The sequence below is a fragment of the Urocampus carinirostris genome, chromosome 6 (genome assembly GCF_059441175.1).
Source record: "Urocampus carinirostris isolate Australia breed hairy pipefish chromosome 6, RoL_Ucar_1.0, whole genome shotgun sequence".
Taxonomy (NCBI): domain Eukaryota; kingdom Metazoa; phylum Chordata; class Actinopteri; order Syngnathiformes; family Syngnathidae; genus Urocampus; species Urocampus carinirostris.
In genome coordinates, this window is record NC_142354.1 from 27653024 (window position 1) to 27671892 (window position 18869).

An 18869-nucleotide genomic window follows, 5' to 3' on the forward strand; every position below is an offset into this window, starting at 1 on the left:
CTCATCCGAAACCTAAATAAGGGGAAGGATAAACTCAACAACCTCAGCATTAGGAAAGTTAAGTAATCCCCCTTTCAGGATGACCAGGCTGCAGTCGAGGTTGCAAGGCCATGAACAGACAATACACAGTCATGAACATTAATTATGGGGTAATAAGAAAATGTCCTTTTGACAGCTTTCTGCCCCAAAATTTTGAGAAATGCAGCAGGTTCTGGATGAAAGGTGTCAAACTAAAATTCAGAGAGGGTGAAAATTAAGAGAAGTAAAGTCACGAGCCAAAGTCATTATTTATTGAAAAATTAACAACAACTGATATGTAATGTTTAAGCTTTTCACATGGAAACAAACTTTAGTTCTGCTGAAACATGGAATTTGTAACACCCAAAGCTTAATATTACAAAAACATGAGAAATTGAATTTGAAATAAAAGACACAGTGGTATTCATTTCTTATTAAAAAATAAAGTAGTATGGCTCTCCTTTCCTTTTTTAAACAAATCTTTTTCAAAGCTGACAACAACAGAACCAAAAATAGTCATGACATTTGATAAGAATCCAACATTTCAACTAATGATAGACCATGCCTTGCAGTACAAAAAGTGGTCAAATTCTATTCTATTCTATTCCATTCTATTCTATTCTATTCTATTCTATTCTATTCTATTCTATTCTATTCTATTCTATTCTATTCTATTCTATTCTATCCAGGCTCAGCCTTTTCCCCGAAGGACAAGTAAACAAGAGTATGAGGTCAACGTCAACATAGAGTAGGTGTTTGTTTTAGGCCTAGATTAAAAGACATCTTCTTTGGTTGCAGAATGTATGTCTGAGGTCAGAGCATTCCGCAGCAAGGGGGCTGGATGGAGAATGCTCTTGAACTTGCAGACTTCTTCTTGGCTCTTTGAGTCACTAGTAGACCAGCATTTTCCGAGCGGAACAGAATGATAAGAGGATGCCAGTTCATACAAACTTCTGTATGTTAGCAACATAACCTTAATAATCACATCTCGAACTGACACAGAGCCCAGTGCAGGTTAGCCAAAATTGGAGGAATGTGATCAAACTTTTTTGTCCTAGTCAAAACCTTCGCTGCAGCATTTTGCACAAGCTGCGAACCTTTGATAATTTTATTTTAATGACAAAATATCTAACCTCTTTAAACCCAACTGTGACTGACATTTCCAAGCCTGTAAACTGGAATTACACCTTCTTTACTGACGTCAAGACAATGGATCGGATCTTAAGGGAAATTTCACTAATCTCTAAAGCAAACCTAAAAGTCACATCAAGTAACCTGCAAATCCAAGCTTGGTGAGCCATTCCAAATAATTTTTTTGCTTGATTTGTCACCGGTTAATTTCCAGAATGATGACCGGAACTTGGGTGAGGATGGCAACAAATCGGCATTTCATTGGAAACCAGCTGACTTCACATGTTGGCTTGCAAAGAAAAAACAGCTGGTTGCATAGTAAAATTGGTAAGAAAAAACATACTGTCGAAATGATGGTCTTGATATCTTTCGTTAAAAAAGTTGTAGAGTTGATTTTCTCTGAGTTTACCATTAGCATTGCTGCATTCAGGGTACTTTAGTAACATGCGGTGGCGTTTTGCACATTAACCATTTACTGCTGCAGATAAAAATAACCCAAATACCTGTGTAACACAGTAGCAGTGCTTACACAAAAGGTTTTCCCATATGGCTCTACCTGTTCAGCTCATTATTTAATGTTCTTCTTTCATGAAAAGACAAAAGAGATTTGCTATGAGAGTGTTAACACGATTTATCTCAAAGATACGCTTAAGCAACGCCAACCTTGTCCTTGAAAGTCTATGTAATTTTAGACCTGTATAAAACCTACCGTTTCTTTCTAAACTACTTGAAAAGGTTATTGCGCAACAGCTGAATGACTTTATGACTGAATGAAATCTTTTTGGATTTTTATTGTTTTTTAAACACTTAGAAAATTTTAAGTAGAGGGCACAAATCCAAATATTTAATGTTGTTTTTTAGAAGAAGAACCTGTTCTTTCAACTCAGCTCACTAAAAAGAGCCGATTCTTTCGGCTCCCAAACGGTTCTTCAGATATTTTTGTTTTTATTGATATATTACCAAATATAATGAAACATTACAGACCAAATAAATTATTTTGAATGCATTATGTTACTATATCCTAATACCCTTTAATGTTTTTAGACTCTTTATACAAAACAACCACAGAGATATCAGAATCACAACCACCTTCAAAAAAATGAGAGCGGGAGAGAGAGGGGTATGAATGACAGGGAGAGAGATGGCGAGAGAGAAAGAGGTAGAAAAAGAGAAGGGGAAGCGAGAGGGGAGAGGTGAAGCAAGTACAAGCCAGGGAGAACACAAGTGAAATAACAGAGAGAGGGAAAGAGAGAAAGAGAAAGAGAGGAGAGAAAACGAGAGAGAGGGAATGGGAGAGAATTAGAGAGGAGGAGGGAGGTAACGGGGTAAAGGAAGAGAAAAAGAGAGAGAAACAGAGAGAGATCGAGAGAGAGAGAAAGAGAGAGAGAGAGAGAGAGAGACAGAGAGAAAGAGAGGGAGAAAGAAAAAGCGAGAGAGAGAAAAAGGGAAAGAGAATGAGTTAAGACAAATAGAGAGGGGAAGAGAGAGGAATAGAGAGGGTGAAAGAGAGAAGGAGAGAGGGAGAGAGAGAGACAGAGAGCCTTTTGAAGGGTTCTGGCTACCCTTTGACGGGGATCCGGCTCTTTTGGTTTATTTTATTCGCAAATCACACGTCAACATAAATCACTGTTCATTTTATTTAAATTTTTTGTCTGGCAAATGGCGCTCCAAGCGTACTTAGGTTGCTGAAAAGTGTTGTGCGGATAAAGAGAAAGGCTTAATGGCTTTTTTGTTTAGGCATTTGCCAAGAAAATACTTAAAGAGTAATTATTCTTTTGCGGTATTGCTCCGGAAAGGGAAGGAGCAGTACAGGAGGAAGTTGGAGAAAAAGCTGCAGAACAACAACATGAAGGATGTGTGGGAAGGGATGAAAACAATTACTGGCTGCAGCACCAAGCAGGGTGCGGCTGTGGATATAGATGTGGGGCGAGTCAACCAGTTGAACAACTTTTTCAACAGATTTGACCACTCCGCCTCATCCTCACCCCTGAGTACTGCTGCTGTCCTTCCCCCACCCCCTCTGGACACTGGCATGGAAGACATCCCCCCACTCAAAATAACTGCAGCCCAGGTATGTGGAGAGCTGAGAAGGCTACGAACCAGCAAGGCAGCTGGTCCGGATGGAATATCCCCCCGACTGCTGAAAGCCTGTGCGTCTGAGCTGGGAGACCCTCTACAGCGCATCTTCAACCTGAGCCTTGAACAGGGGAGGGTCCCTCAGCTGTGGAAAACATCCTGCATCATCCCAGTCCCGAAGAAATCAAGACCAGAGGAACTCAATGACTTCAGGCCAGTCGCCCTGACATCACATGTGATGAAGACCATGGAGCGGCTGCTGCTGCACCACCTGAGGCTACAGGTCCGTCACGCCATCGACCCACTGCAATTTGCTTACCAGGAGAAGGTGGGAGTGGAGGATGCTATATTATACATGTTACACCGATCCCTCTCTCACCTGGATAGGGCGAAGGGGGCTGTGAGGATTAGATTTTTGGACTTCTCTAGTGCCTTCAATACCATACAGCCTCTGCTACTGAGTAGGAAAGTGACAGAGATGGGAGTTAGCACACACCTTGTAGAATGGATTACTGACTACCTGACAGGCAGACCGCAGTATGTGAAACAGGGGGGCTGTACATCGGACACTGTGCTTAGCAGCACAGGATCTCCGCAGGGGACCGTTCTCTCTCCGTTCCTATTCATTCTATATACATCGGACTTTAAGTACAACTCTGAGTCCTGCCATGTGCAAAAGTTTGCCGATGACACTGCGATCGTGGGATGTATCAGAAATGGGCAGGAGGAGGAGTACAGGAAATTGATTCAGGACTTTGTCCGATGGAGCGACGCAAACCACCTGCACCTAAACACCACCAAGACCAGAGAGATGGTGGTGGACTTCAGGAGAACCAGAACTCACCCGGTTCCTGTAACCATCAAGGGAGAATGTGTAGAATTTGTCCAGACCTACAAATACCTGGGTGTGCAGCTGGACAACAAACTGGACTGGACTGCCAACACAGAAGCTCTATGTAGGAAAGGGCAAAGCCAACTTTACTTCCTCAGAAGACTGGCCTCCTTCAACATCTGCAAAAAGCTCCTGAAAATATTCTATGAGACAGTAGTGGCAAACGCCCTCTTCTATGCGGTAGCGTGTTGGGGAGGCAGCGTCAAGAACAAGGATGCCTCTCGTCTCAATAAACTGGCTAGGAAAGCGAGCTCTGTTGTGGGCAAAGAGCTGGACAGCCTAACAACAGTAGCTGAGAGACAGACACTGAAAAAGCTAAGGTCAATCATGGACAATCCATCGCATCCGCTTCACAGCATTATCTCCGGACAGAAGAGCAGTTTCAGCGACAGACTGCTGTCACTGTCTTGTGCTACGGACAGACTGAAGAGATCTTTTCTTCCTCATGCCATGAGGCTCTTTAACTCCACCCGGTAGAGTAAAGGCCCACATTAGACCGCACCACCTACATTGGATATTACCGAATCTTACTCCAATATGTATTCTGCACGTCACACTGGTATTTGTATATTGTATTCTTTTGGCTTTATTATTGTATTGTTCTCAGCTCAGGGATGCTGCTGGAAATGTGAATTTCCCTTAGGGGATGAATAAAGTATCTATCTATCTATCTATCTATCTAATTTTAAAACGTGCAAAATGTATGGAAACAGTCAATGTTTTTTGCGTAAATTATTTTCCAAAACAATGCATTTTGAAGACAGCCTGTCTTGTCTTTGACTTCTTGAGCTGTGAAGTCATCTGCCTCACATGTGGTGTTACCAGGATTCACCATTTTGAAATTGTTGTGTTCCTTCAATGACGTCACAGCTCCACAAGAAACAAGACGGATGGGTTACCTTAGAGACAAAATTTTTTGATCTTTCCGGCGGGTGGAATATCATGCAACGTATTTGCATAATTGTGGGGAGGAATAACTTTTAACGTGACATATTTTTCCCGATCAGGCATGTCATTTAGGACCGTTTTCAGTCCAGCTCCAGTTCTGACAGCTGCTCCAGCCCGCAGCATGATGGACGAACCGGTCAACGTAAAAGCAAGCTTGCTGTCCCCGCACCATCCAGTTACTTTGTGTGCAAAAATGAAGAGTGAGGATGGTAATATGTGGGAAGCGTTTGGCCATTACAACGCAAGGGAAGACGGCACTGTCGACTGTGAGTCACGCCGAATGTGCATTGTTAATTAACTGTACATTGCATTCGTTTGCACTGGTTTCTATTATGATCTTTTTACGAATCCCATTACAGTAATCCCTCGTTTTTCACAGGGGTTGCGTTTGAAAAATGTCACGCACCAGACAAAACCCGCAAAGTAGAAGCCTTTATTTATTGATTCATGTATTTATTCATTTATTTCTTTGTTCATTGATTTGTCTATTTATTTATTAAATACTCTATTATGCAGAGTGTTTCAAAAACATTGGTATTCTTTGTGTCATAATTGCCGATTCAGAGCACCTGCGACTGCTTGATTGGCGCCAACTGCCCGGAACGCTGATTGGCTGATGTACTCCTTCCGCGAGGTCGATGTCAGATCGTTATGCGAACCGTTGCCCCCAGCTCAGTAAGCTCTTACGTCAGACTCTGTTCCTGCCCTGCTTTTCTCTGCATGATCCGCGTTGCCAACCTGTATCCGGACCTGACTCTGCCCCGTTCTGCCTGCCTGTTATCCGATCTATTTTGCCCCGTTACCTGCCTGCCTCCTGTTACCGACCTCGTTTCCGAAATGGACACCGCCTATGCTCTCCAGTCCCGCCTGTTTTCAACCCTCCTCGCTAGACACGGAAGCGCCCCTTCCGCATCTCCTGCTCCTCTTGTCCGACAACCATCGGATCGTGGAAGCAAGCCCTGCTCTCCCTCTTTGTTAATAAAAACTGAGAAAAAAAAGAGTGCCATTGGCTCCTGTGTCCGTTTCTGGTCTGTGACACTTTGAGATGTACATATCACAGAAAGTATGTATTTTGGGTACATTTAATTAAATGGTATTCATGTTGAAGATCATAAAATGTATTCTTCCAAATCTGAATGAGAAATTCAAAGGCTTGTGGATTATATGAACGATTTCACAAACGTTCAAAATGAGCACTGACTGAGACACTGCGTACGTGATGTTGGTAATCCAGCCAATCACTTCAAAAGCATATTTTTGGGAAACAGTCTCTAATGGTTGTATAGATTATTTTCTGGACTTTTCTATGTTTGCAGGAGAAGGGGGGGATATACACCATTCCCTTCACGTTGTCAAGAGACCGGACCAGAACGGATGCAGGAGGAAGGGAAGGGAGAACTCATTTACGTTGACGACCAGAACTTTTATTTAGCAAAATAAAAGTCGTCCAACTCTCAGGGACAAAACAAAACAAAAACAGGCTTACAGGCAAACAGGAACTTAGACTCGGAATACTAACAAAACAAGCTTTTACTCAAAACGTGCAAACTCAGGTCTCCTCCGACTCAAACAAAACAGGACAGAGCAAAACAGAACAGAAAATGTAAATGAACCAGCACCCGCAATACCCACAACCCACCCTTAAGTAGCACACACGCAAATTAGCTGATCTACTACAGCCGGTGCCCAGGGGGCGGGGCCAGGCGGTCGCCACAGCGATCATGCTGGACACGACACACGTATTCCCATTCTTAAACAAATGTTTGAGCCTGGAAACGGGGTTTGATCTTTGGTTCCAATATATAATAGAACATTTGATGAATACATTTTTCTACTTTGCGGATTCTACGAGGAATTACTGTATCAATGTCATGATCATATTTTTACCATTATTGTTTAACAGCCGAATTTTAAAAAAGTGTAGTTTGCCCACACTCGAGAACACATTTGTCCATTATACTTGTAACATCTTTGTCTTTCCTTCTCTCTTGTGCCTTCCGCAGTGAGCAGGGATCATTCAGTGGGTGGTTCATATTTGGGTTGCGAGCCCATGGGTCTCTTCTGGGCCATGCAAATCGCTGCTGTGGACAAGCGCGGAATAAGGCATGTAAACTAAATACATTGGTATCTCTTCATACGAGTTGAATTTGTTTCAGGGATGCTTAAATCGCTCATGCAAGTTTGCAAGGGAGAGTGACGGAAATCGCATACTTGTCAACTCATACATGTTCTCCGTACCTTACCTGGTTTAATTCAACAGATGAGTGAATGCAGTTTTGCACCTGAACCAACTCACTAAACTATACGAACTCAACACTGCCTATTAGTGGCAGGAGAGAGCATTTGGTTTGCATTCACTTAAAAATCATAGCTTTTGGTATAGTAAGGACCGAGACACAGAGACTTGCTTCTTTGGCCTGTAGGAATTGGGATGACGTGACTTGTTAGTGAGTGGATGAGGAGGGGGTAGAAGACGGCGATTTAGTTAAATATCAATTGAAATATATACTGTAAATAATTTGTCTATACAGATACAAAAATTACACAAAACGCGAGAGCCTTTGAGCAGAGGATGTTACGTTATTGCCACAAAGTTTGTTTTTCAACAAAAGTACAAAAGTAAAAAATGATGCAATGCGTATTGTACAAAGTGAAACTCAAAATCTTGGAACAAAATAGATTTCCCCCACTGATTTAGTTTCTAGTATCAGTATTATCAGATGCCGCTGACTGTCAATGTTGAAGTCTCTGAAAAGCAGGATGACGCTTTCCACCCTAAAAAAAAAAACAACGGCCACCAGATGATAAATGTGCTGTATCTGAGTCCGATTAAGGAAGCATCTCCTACTACTGGTAACCATGGAGACCAGTACTACTTTCTGTTCCGTCTGTGGGCTCAAACCCCTACCAAAAAAAAAATATTCAGGAGAATGACTTGTACCGCAGGGCCGTACTTGCCCAAGACACACCACATGAAGTGGTGCCCCCTATGACTCCTGGAAGTTAAGGCCTCTCTGAACCTGAAGTTTGCATGCACAAACTCAAAGGAGCTGATGCAGGCAGTGAGCAGTCACGAACGTCGAGTAGACTCAAGTGGTCTCTAAAGGAACATTAGCCCCTGGGACTGCTCGTGTACTGGAATTTCTTTCACACTCGATTCCTCCACCAAAGTCTTCCATTTTGGACTATAAATACCATTGTTGCCATTGATTGGTAGAAAAAGATGTGATTGTTTCTTGCAAAGGTTTCTGAAGGAAAACGTCGAGACTCCTCTCACAGTGGACGTTTCCTTGCTGGATGGTCACGTTTCTCCAAGAGAGCGAGAAAGTGCTGAGCTGGCAGTTACGACTACCGAGCGCTGGTACATGGCACCGGGCGTTCAACGTATTGACATTCGCCAAAACGGAGTTGTGGGAACGCTATTCTTACCACCCGGTGAGCTAAATTCCCAAGTTTTTAGTTAGGGCGGTAGTACTCATCCATATATTGATATTTTCGATACTAAGTAAATACATTGTTTGGATTTATACTGTTGTCCTAGGGTTGTTACTTTGTTCCTTCGTCAATGTCCTCATAGCGCCACTTCTCTAAATAGATAGCACAACTCCTCTCTCTCTCACCCAATGCCTGAGATTGTGAAGCACACTTGTAGCACTACTGCCTACATGGCCTGCTGCTTCATCCTCCAAGCTAGGCAGGAGAGAGGGCCTAATGCACACATCCCTACCAATACCTAAAAATACAGCAACAAGCATCAATCGCAACTCAAGAAAAAGGCAATGTCAGTTGTCTTTCTTTTGTATGGTAAAGTGGTCTGCTGCTGTGGCAATACCACACGTCTACATCAACGTATAAATAAAGCTCACCCTGCGTAGGGCAAAGAGCTGCAACAGAATCACAATTTATTTTTAGAACTCACTTTATTTTCATGATACTGTATTGTGCAAAGCAAGGTATTTTAGTTTTCTATGTGACTTTCTTATACAGTATTTCTACTTTCGTTACGTCGCTGCTTTTTTTGGTTTGACTCTTGCTTTTGTTCTTAAGGATGTGTAACAGACATGTATTTATTATACTGTTTGAATTTGCAATGCAGTTATTTATTAATTCCAAAAAATTTTTAGTGACGTAATGTTTCGTGTGTGTAATTCTTAACTAGCTCAAGGGGTGAAGAGTTAAATCATTCAATGATTTCAATGTATTTGCTTAGATCGAAACCAAAATTTCCAGTATCACCTTCTTCCAAGCTCAATTTCAACAGTAAAAACTTGGAAGTTTATATACATATAGAGTTTTTTAGATTCTTTATACAAAACAACCACAGAGATATCAGAATCACAACCACCTTCAAAAAAATGAGAGCGGGAGAGAGAGGGGTATGAATGACAGGGAGAGAGATGGCGATAGAGAAAGAGGTAGAAAAAGAGAAGGGGAAGCGGGAGGGGAGAGGTGAAGCAAGTACAAGCCAGGGAGGACAAAACTATATATATATATATATATATATATATATATATATATATATATATATATATATATATATATATATATATATATATATATATATATATATATATATATATATATATATATATATATATATATATTTAAGTATATAAAGAGTTCTGGGAACATACTTGAATTTTAGACTTATTTTGTAAGTGTCATTTCTCAGATTTTTATCCCATTTGCTCAACAGGCCGGGGTACGTTCCCAGCCACGTTGGAAATATGGGGAATGAACAGAGGACTTAAGGAGCAGCGCGCAGCCTCACTTGCTTCTAGGGGCATTGCAAGCTTTAGTGTGGTCTACAGGGGCCACAAAGATCTGAGCCTGAAACGTGATTTTAGCGCTTTGGATCCATATATGAAGGCAAGATGACCTCCTTGGAACATACTGATCAATGTATATATTTGGCAGTTAGAGGTCAATGAATAAGAATACATTTTTTTTGGTCGTGGCAAAGTTTGCACCAGTCCATTCCTTGATGTTGTCAGCCCAGTTCTTTTTCGGTCTTCCTTTCCTCCTGCCACCTTGGACTGTACCCTGGAGAATTATCTTGGCCAGTCCTGATTGTCCACTGAAGTTTCCACCTGCACACAGTTGACAACAGTTCTTCGTAGGGTGCAATGAGCCCTCTGATGGTGTTGCGTACCGTTTCATTTGTCAAATGGGCTGATGCCTCGAAGTTACCCGTAGCATCTCTTTTCCATTGCCTGGATTTTCTTTTCCAGCCCTGCTTTATGAGTTCATTTTTCTGAAGCGTACAGGAAGGTGAAAGTAACAAACGTGTGCATGAGTCTAATCTTTGATTTCACAGCTATGTTCTTGTCCCTCTAAATGGGATTAAGACTGGGGGGTGTGAATATGATTTCAAACTATCCTGGCCATGATTTCCAGTTCTGACCCCACTTTTGATATGACAACTCCAAAATGTTTGAGTTTGGCGATTGACCAGATCTCCGACTTTCTCTTCTTCTCCTCCCAGTCTAGAAATATCATCAGCAAAACGGAGCTTAGTGGCGTTGTGTCCAAGGCTTCCGTCGTGATCCTCTTCAGGATGATGTTGAATAAAGTTGGAGAGAGAATGAAGCCTTGTCTCACACCGACTGTAGTTTGAAAGCACTTTCCAATGGTACCATCAGTACTGCACTGTTGGCATTGGCATACAGCTGTTCAACAGTCTGAATTAGGTCCTGGCCCATGGTGGACTTAGTGAAGAGTGCATTGTCAGTATGAATTCAAATCCACCAATTTGTCCTAACATAGTCCATCGGTCTATTCATCCATTCATCCATCCATCCAGCCATCCATCCATCTATTCATCAGTCAGGCTGTTCATCTATCCATACATCCAATATCTGACCGTCAATCTAATCGTTCATATTCTATATTTTCATCTCCATTTCAGAAAGCATACAACATCCTCAGGGATCACCCTCAGATCCATGGCGACAGGATTGGTATCATCAGTATCTCTTATGGAGTCTACCTAGCCCTCCAACTGGCCTTTCAGTCTGATGTAAATGTACGTCACAAAAATAAGTACAGTAACATGAATTCTATCTAACATGATGCCCTCTTGCCTTATGTGGCATGGTAGATGCTCCATCATCGGTAAAGGTCTTCTTTAAGTCTAAAGTACTGTAAACTTCAGATTATAGAGCGCACCTGACTATAAGCCGCACACAGGACATTCATCTCATCTCATCTCATTAGCCGTACCGCTTATCCTCATTAGGGTCGCGGGGGGACTGGAGCCCATCCCATCCGTCTTCGGGCAGTGGGCAGGGGACACCCTGAACTGGTTGCCAGCCAATCGCAGGGCACACGGGGACAGACAACTCATTCGCTCATTCACACCTAGGGACAATTTGGACCGGCCAATTCACCTGAAATGCATGTTTTTCGGAATGTGGGAGGAAACCGGAGTGCCCGGAGGAAACCCACGCAAGCACGGGGAGAACATACAAACTCCGCACAGAAAGTCTGGAGCTGGATTTGAACCCATGACAGGTTCCCATGACATGAACTGTGCCGCACAAGCGCTAACCACTGCGCCGCCGTGCTGCACACAGGACATTTTTAAAGGTAAATACATTTTGTACATACATAAGCCGCACCTGGCTTTAAGCCGCATGTGTCCACATTTAAACATGACTTATTTGCAAAGAAACACGGAACATTAGAGTTTTAATGATTTGCGGTACCCTAACTAACCCTAAGTTCTGACGGCCTGCGGGTGGGCAGCCGGACTTTTGATAAACAAATACGTTATCGTACGATGTCACCAGTCACTGAAATATGCTATGCCATATATCATTGGAAGGCTGAAACTCTTGGGATCCACGATCTGATGACCATTTCAAAATATACTCATCAAAGAAACATTGTGATATACAAAACTCAATTCCAATGAAGTTGGGAAAGTGTGTTAATTGCAAATAAAAATTGATCCAAGTAAATTGCAAATTCTTTTCAACCCATATTTAAATGAATGCACAGCAAAGACAACATATTTATTGTCTTCACTCATAAACTTTATTGTTTTGGGAGAAAATCATCAACTCTGTAATTTGATGACAGCAACACGTGCCAAAATAGTTGGGACAGGTGTCAATAACTACTCAGAAAGTGGATGAATGGAAATCAACCAACTATTTGCAGGTGAACAGATGAATTAGCAACAGGTGAGAGTTGTTACTGGGTATAAAAAAGGGAGACCCGAACAAGCTAAGTCATTCACATGCAAGGATGGGGCGAGGTTCACCTCTTTGTGAACAACTGCGTGAGCAAATTGTTGAACAGTTTAAAAACAACATTCCTCAAAGTACAATTGCAAGGAATTTAGGGATATCATCATCTACAGTCCATAATATTGTGAAAAGGTTCAGGGAATCTGGAGAAATCACTGTGCGTAAACGGCATGGCCGTAAACCATTATTGAATGCCCGTGACCTCCGAGCCTTCAAGCGGTACTGCATTAAGAACCGACATCAATGTGTAAAGGACATCACCACATGGGCTCAGGAACACTTTGGAAAACCACTGTCAGTCAATACAGTTCGACGCTATATCCGTAAGTGTGGGTTAAAACTTTATGTTGCAAAGCGTAAGCCATTCATCAACAACATCCAGAAACGCCGCAGGGTTCTCTGGGCCCGAGCCCATCTAAAATGGACTGATACAAAGTGGAAAAGTGTTCTGTGGTCTGATGAGTCAGTTTTCCAAATTGTGTTTGGAAATTGTGGACGTCGTGTCCTCCGGTCCAAAGAAGAACAGAACCACCCAGACTGTTATGCACGCAAAGTGCAAAAGCCAGCATCTGTGATGGTATGGGGGTGCATGAGTGGCCAAGGAATGGGTAACCTGCACATCTGTGAAGGCACCATTAATGCAGAAAAGTACATTCAGGTTTTGGAACAAAGTATGTTGCCATCCAAACAGAATCTTTACCATGGGCGCCCTTGCTTCTTCCAGCAGGATAATGCCAAGCCACACACTGCACGTCTCACGACAGCGTGGCTTCGTAGTAAGAGGGTGCGGGTGCTTGACTGGCCTGCCTGCAGTCCTGACCTGTCTCCCATTGAAAATGTGTGGCGCATTATAAAGCGCAGAATAAGACAAAGGAGACCCCGGACTGTTGAACAGCTGAAGCTGTACATAAAGCAAGAATGGGAAAGGATTCCACTATCAACGATTCAACAACTAGTCTCCTCACTTCCTAAACGTTTATTGAGTGTTATTAAAAGGAAAGGTGATGTAACACAATGGTGAAGAAGCCCCTTTCCCAACTACTTTGGCACTTGTTGCAATTATAAAATTCTAAGTTTATCATTATTTGCTTATGGAAATAAAGTTTATGAGTTTGAACATGGATAATCTTGTCTTTGTGGTGTATTCATTTAAATATGGGTTAGAAAAGGTTTGCAAGTCATTCTATTCTAATTTTACTGACATTTTAAACTTTTTCCCAACTTCAATGGAATTGACTTTTGTAGTTTAAAACAAGATACCCGAAAACTATAAAGCCGGCGTAACTCACCAATCCCCCATGGCCTTCTTCAATTTCTTTGAATGTATGCAAAAATGACTTAGTTACATCAAGGACAATGCATAGAATTCAGCCATGTAAACTACTTATTACAAAACACACGTTAATGCAAACGGATAAATAGAAAGCCTCCTCTAAATTTCTTCTTCCTTGGACGTTGTCAACTATGTTTTTTGTGTATTAAACCAAAACTGCAGCCGTCCTGTTTGGTTTGCATCAATGGCCCAGTTGGAAACAACAAGGAGCTTGCAGGCGTATTTTCCAAGGCCAGTAAATCGCACAGGTATTTGAAAATTATTGTTGGGTGTTTAGTTGGTTGCATCTTGGACTGTTTTTTATTTATATGTTTGTCTAAGAACCTTTTTTTCACCCTTTAGTGACAATACAATTTTTCGCGATGAGGCAGGCTATTATGGTATTAAGGCGATATCTTTTCCCAAACTCTTCTCCCCTGAAATGCAATTGAAGGTGAGATGAAGACCATATCGGTGAGTATCAAAGACTAGAACAGAAAAAGATGTGTGACATCTTTGTAGTTTGAGAACCTGGCGTGTCCATTGATGTACATCTGTGGGGAAGATGACCAATGTGTTCACAGCATGGAGAACCTAAACATGGTACGAACATATAAGCTTTGCTGTTTAGTTTGCTCCACTAATTAATGCAACTCAGATTCTGTGCTGTCTAGGTTGAAGATGAACTCAAAACCGCTGGAAAATCACATCTGCTCACCCGTTTGTCATACCCGGGCGCTGGTCACATTATTGATCAACCTTACACACCCCATATGAGAGAGTATTTGTGGAAAGCCAAATCAAAAATATGTAAGATCTGGTTCAATCATGTGAATCTCTCCAATCGAACCCTCGTGTGCAATGTCACAAATTTCTGTAAACGGTCTACGGTTCACAGTGCCTAGCTAAAGAATTGCCCCCCCCACAAAACCTTTTGTCGTATTGCCACTTTTCAGGTTTCGAATTTAATGATAAAAAAACTGAAAATACTTTCTAAGAATCAACAACTTGTGAGATGCAATCAGGTGAACTAAATTTTCAATATTTGAATGATATTTACATCAATCAAAAACTGAAAAGTGAGTATTGCAAAAAGATTTCATCTCAACTATCTGACTACGGGTGTTTCCTGATGACTCCTGAATGTTCCAATGATGACCTCAAAGGACTAACAATGACAGAGTGCAACGGTAAGACAATAAGTCTCTGTTTTAATGCACCTGCTCTGTGATGGGCTCAGAGGAGAACAGACAGCATTATAAAAACCAAAGACCACACTAGAAAGGCCCGGGAAAATGTTGTGGAAAAGTTCAAAGCAGGAATGGGATAAAATAAGTTGTTGCAACATTCACATATCTCTCGGAGCACTGTGCGAGCAATAATATCAAAATGAAAAGAGCATAAAACATACCAATACCTGGCTGTGCCTCTAAACTTTCAGCCCAAGGAAGTATTTTTGTAATATTACTGTAGTTGTCTTTTTGGAGTATTTTTGTAGTAAATAATTATCCAGTCTCATCTTATCTCATCTCATCTCATTAGCTGCACCGCTAGCGGTGCAGCTAATGAGATGAGATGGGAATTTTGCAGTAGTATTTCGTAATATAGTAAACTGTCGTAGTATTTTTGTAGTAATTCTATATTGATTGATTTGATTGATTTGTCGAAAATACTTTGAGCTTTTTATCCATAAGTTTGAAGCCTGAAATCTGGCAATATACATCAAAATGTTTTTTGGCGGGGAGGTGTTGGGGTAGAGGTCAATATTTTCGCAAGGCACTGCAGACGACTGAATCTTGTCGTTTTGTGTTTCCTCTTTAGTGTTCATAATTTCCGGCGGTCACCTTGCCGCCCACGCTGCTGCCCAGGAAGATTCTTGGAGGAAAATTCTTACATTTTTGAACACAAATCTAAGAGTGTGACTGATATTTTGGATTTGACCTTGACATGAACGTTGAAGATTCACCTCAAGGGGGAGCTGTTCAAACTAATGAACTAATCTTTCACACTGTGATGAAAAATGAAGGGGAAAAAAATAATCAAATCATTTCTTGAATGACATTTTTTATTGTTTCTAAACATTTATGTGCCAACTCTTTTGCATCAATTGTTACTGACTGTGGGATTTCATTATTTTGTGAGAGATTATAATCACAATAAACATATCAATCCAATTCACTGTTTTTTTTTCTTTTTCAACCAGAATTTATGACGGATTTTTCACTTGACATTATTTAACGCAGTTGGTTAACAATATTGCAGCCGGTCAGTGCATATATTGCATTTTAAAGGGTCAGTGTGTATTATTTGAGCACTAGCTGTTGCTATATTGTGTAGTGCAGGGCTGGGAAACTATATGGTCAAAATTGTCCCAAGGTGTGAATGCGCGAGCGAGTTGTCTGTCCCTGTGTGCCCTGCGATTGGCTGGCAATCAGTTCAGGGTGTCCCCTGCCCACTGCCGGATGATTGCTGCGATGGGCTCCAGCACCCCAGCAACCCTACTGAAGATAAGCGGTGCAGCTAATGAGATGAAATATATATATATCCATCCATCCATCCATCCATTATCTTCCGCTTATCCGAGGTCGGCTCGCGGGAGCAGCAGCGTTAAAAGGGAAGCACAGACGTCCCTATCCCCAGCCACCTCCTCCAGCTCATCCGACGGGACCCCGAGGCGTTCCCAAGCCAGCCGATAGACCTACGTGTCCTGGGCCGCCCCCGGGGGCTCCTGCCGGTGGGACATGTCCGGAACACCTCCCGAGGGAGGCGTCCAGGAGGCATCCTTATTAGATGCCCGAGCCATCTCAACTGGCTCCTCTCAACGCAGAAGAACAGTGGCTCTACACCGAGTCCCTCCCGGATGACTGAGCTTCTCACCTTATCTCTAAGGGAGAACCCAGCAACCCTGCGGAGGAAACTCATTTCGGCCACTTGTATCCGGGCTCGAGTTCTTTCAGTCATGACCCAAAGTTCATGACCATAGGTGAGGGTAGGAACGTAGATCGACCGGTAGATCGAGAGCTTTGCCTTTCGTCTCAGCTCCCTCTTCACCACGACAGACCGGTACAGGGTCCTAATGACGGCAGACGCTGCAGCGACCCGTCTGTCGATCTCCCATTCCATCCTACCCTCACTCGTGACCCCAAGATACTTGAACTCCTCTACTTGGGGCAAGACCTCCTCCCCAACCCGGAGGGAGCATACCACCTTTTTCCGACTGAGAACCATGGCCTCGGAATTGGAGGTGCTGATCCCCATCCCGGCCGCTTCACACTCGGCTGCGAATTGCTCCAGCGAGAGCTGAAGATCACGGCCTGAGGAAGCCAACAGCACCACGTCATCTGCAAAAAGCAGTGACGCAATACTGAGGCCCCCAAACCGGACTCCATCCCCGCCAAGGCTGCGCCTAGAAATTCTGTCCATAAAAGTTATGAACAGAATCAGTGACAAAGGGCAGCCCTGGCAGAGCCCAACCCTCACCGGGAATGAATCCAACTTACTGCCCACAATGCGGACCAGACTCTGGCACCGGGCATACAGGGACTGCACAGCCCGGATAAGACTGTGCGGTACCCCATACTCCCGAAGCACCCCCCACAGGGCCTCCCGAGGAACACGGTTGAATGCCTTCTCCAAGTCCACAAAACACATGTAGACCGGAGAGGCAAACTCCCATGCACCCTCAAAGACTCTGAAGAGTGTATAGAGCTGGTCCAGTGTTCCACGGCCAGGACGAAAACCACACTGTTCCTCCTGAATCCGAGATTCGACTTCCTGGCGGACCCTCCTCTCCAGTACCCCTGAATAGACCTTACCAGGGAGGCTGAGAAGTGTGATTCCCCTGTAGTTGGAACACACTCTCCGGTCCCCCTTCTTAAAGACGGGAACTACCACCCCAGTCTGCCAGTCCAGAGGCACTGTCCCCGATGTCCACGGGATGTTGCAGAGGCGCGTCAACCATGACACGCCCACAACATCCAGAGCTTTAATGAAGTCCGGGCGGATCTCATCGACCCCCGGGGCCCTGCCACCGAGGAGGTTTTTGACAACCTCTGTGACTTCAACCCCAGTGATACGAGAGCCCAACCCAGAGTCCTCAGGCTCTGCTTCCCCAGAGGAAGACGTACCGGTGGGATTGAGGAGGTCTTCGAAGTCCTCCGCCCATCGATTCACAACGTCCCGGGTCGAGGTCAGCAGCGCCCCATCACAGTGTTGATGGCACACCGCTTCCCCCCCAAGACGTCGGATGGTGTATATATATTTATATATTATGTATATATAATAATATATATATATATATATATATATATATATATATATATATATATATATATATATATATATACATTAAAGCAAAATAATATACTAGGTGCTTGTTTTAAGCGTTTCATTTGATCTTTCGTTTTGTAGTATTACTCTAGTTGTCTTTTTTTTGTTTTTTCAGAATATTTCTACATTTAGGTTTTTCTTGTAGTTCCGTAGTATGTTTGTGTATTACTTTAGTATTAATTCTTAGTACTTTTTTAGTACTTTTTGCTGTATTTCCAATGTATTTGTGTAACATTTCTGTACTATTTCTGTAGTCATTTTTTAATAGTGTAGTTAAAAGAACTATTACCTATGGTAACTGCAGCCCTCCCTTTGTACACTGGGTCCGTTGACTCACTTACAAACAACTTTAATACTGCTTTGGTTAATGATCTGGATTCTGTGGCGCCCCTAAGGCATAAATTTTGACCTAAGAAGCATACACCTTGGTTTACTGAAGAAACCAGGTCACTCAAACAAGGTTGCAGAAAACTTGAACGAAAATGATAGTTCACAGGAATTTGCTGCTCTCTGTGAGCTTTTTGCCCTGTGAGGGAGATCTGGCCAGCGAATCTGAACACCTAGGGTGTGATACTGCTATGCACGGAAGTGATGTATGTTCTGATTTACTTGACGCAGTCGAAGGCAGTGATGTCCGTACAGTAAACTGGGTGATACAGTCAGGTGAAGAGCAAGTTCATTCAGAGGTGGAGGATAACTCACTAGACAGCATTCCTGATGTCCAGTCTGACTCTCTCAGTCGATACATCCAGTCAAGGAAGTCAGCACATCCCGAACAAGATGTTGATCATACTGCAAGTGACAATACGGAAAGCCCACCACGGTGCTCTGAAAACATGATCCCTTTGGGTATGGGCCCACCAGACAATGTCCTCCCAGACGAGACCCCATTGAACACTGACCACCCGGA

At 42.8% G+C, this 18869-nt stretch overlaps 1 protein-coding gene across 1 annotated transcript; it reads left to right on the top strand.

Annotated features, from left to right (window-relative positions):
- The first annotated feature begins 1364 nt into the window (after window positions 1-1364).
- LOC148364458 (bile acid-CoA:amino acid N-acyltransferase-like) lies at window positions 1365-15552 on the top strand. Its single transcript, XM_088337353.1, has 11 exons — window positions 1365-1476; window positions 5125-5331; window positions 7069-7168; window positions 8310-8500; window positions 9762-9934; window positions 10974-11090; window positions 13814-13899; window positions 13994-14084; window positions 14153-14233; window positions 14305-14440; window positions 15452-15552. Exons 1-11 carry the CDS (start codon window positions 1365-1367, stop codon window positions 15550-15552), a joined length of 1395 nt encoding a protein of 464 aa, XP_088193479.1.
- Window positions 15553-18869: the final 3317 nt, after the last annotated feature.

Coding starts and splice junctions, on each gene's coding strand:
- LOC148364458 (XM_088337353.1), top strand. CDS start 1,365: ATGATGACCGGAACTTGGGTGAGGATGGCAACAAATCGGCATTTCATT. Junction 7,169..8,309: donor GTGGACAAGCGCGGAATAAG/GCATGTAAACTA, acceptor TTTCTTGCAAAG/GTTTCTGAAGGAAAACGTCG. Junction 14,441..15,451: donor GAAAGCCAAATCAAAAATAT/GTAAGATCTGGT, acceptor TTTCCTCTTTAG/TGTTCATAATTTCCGGCGGT.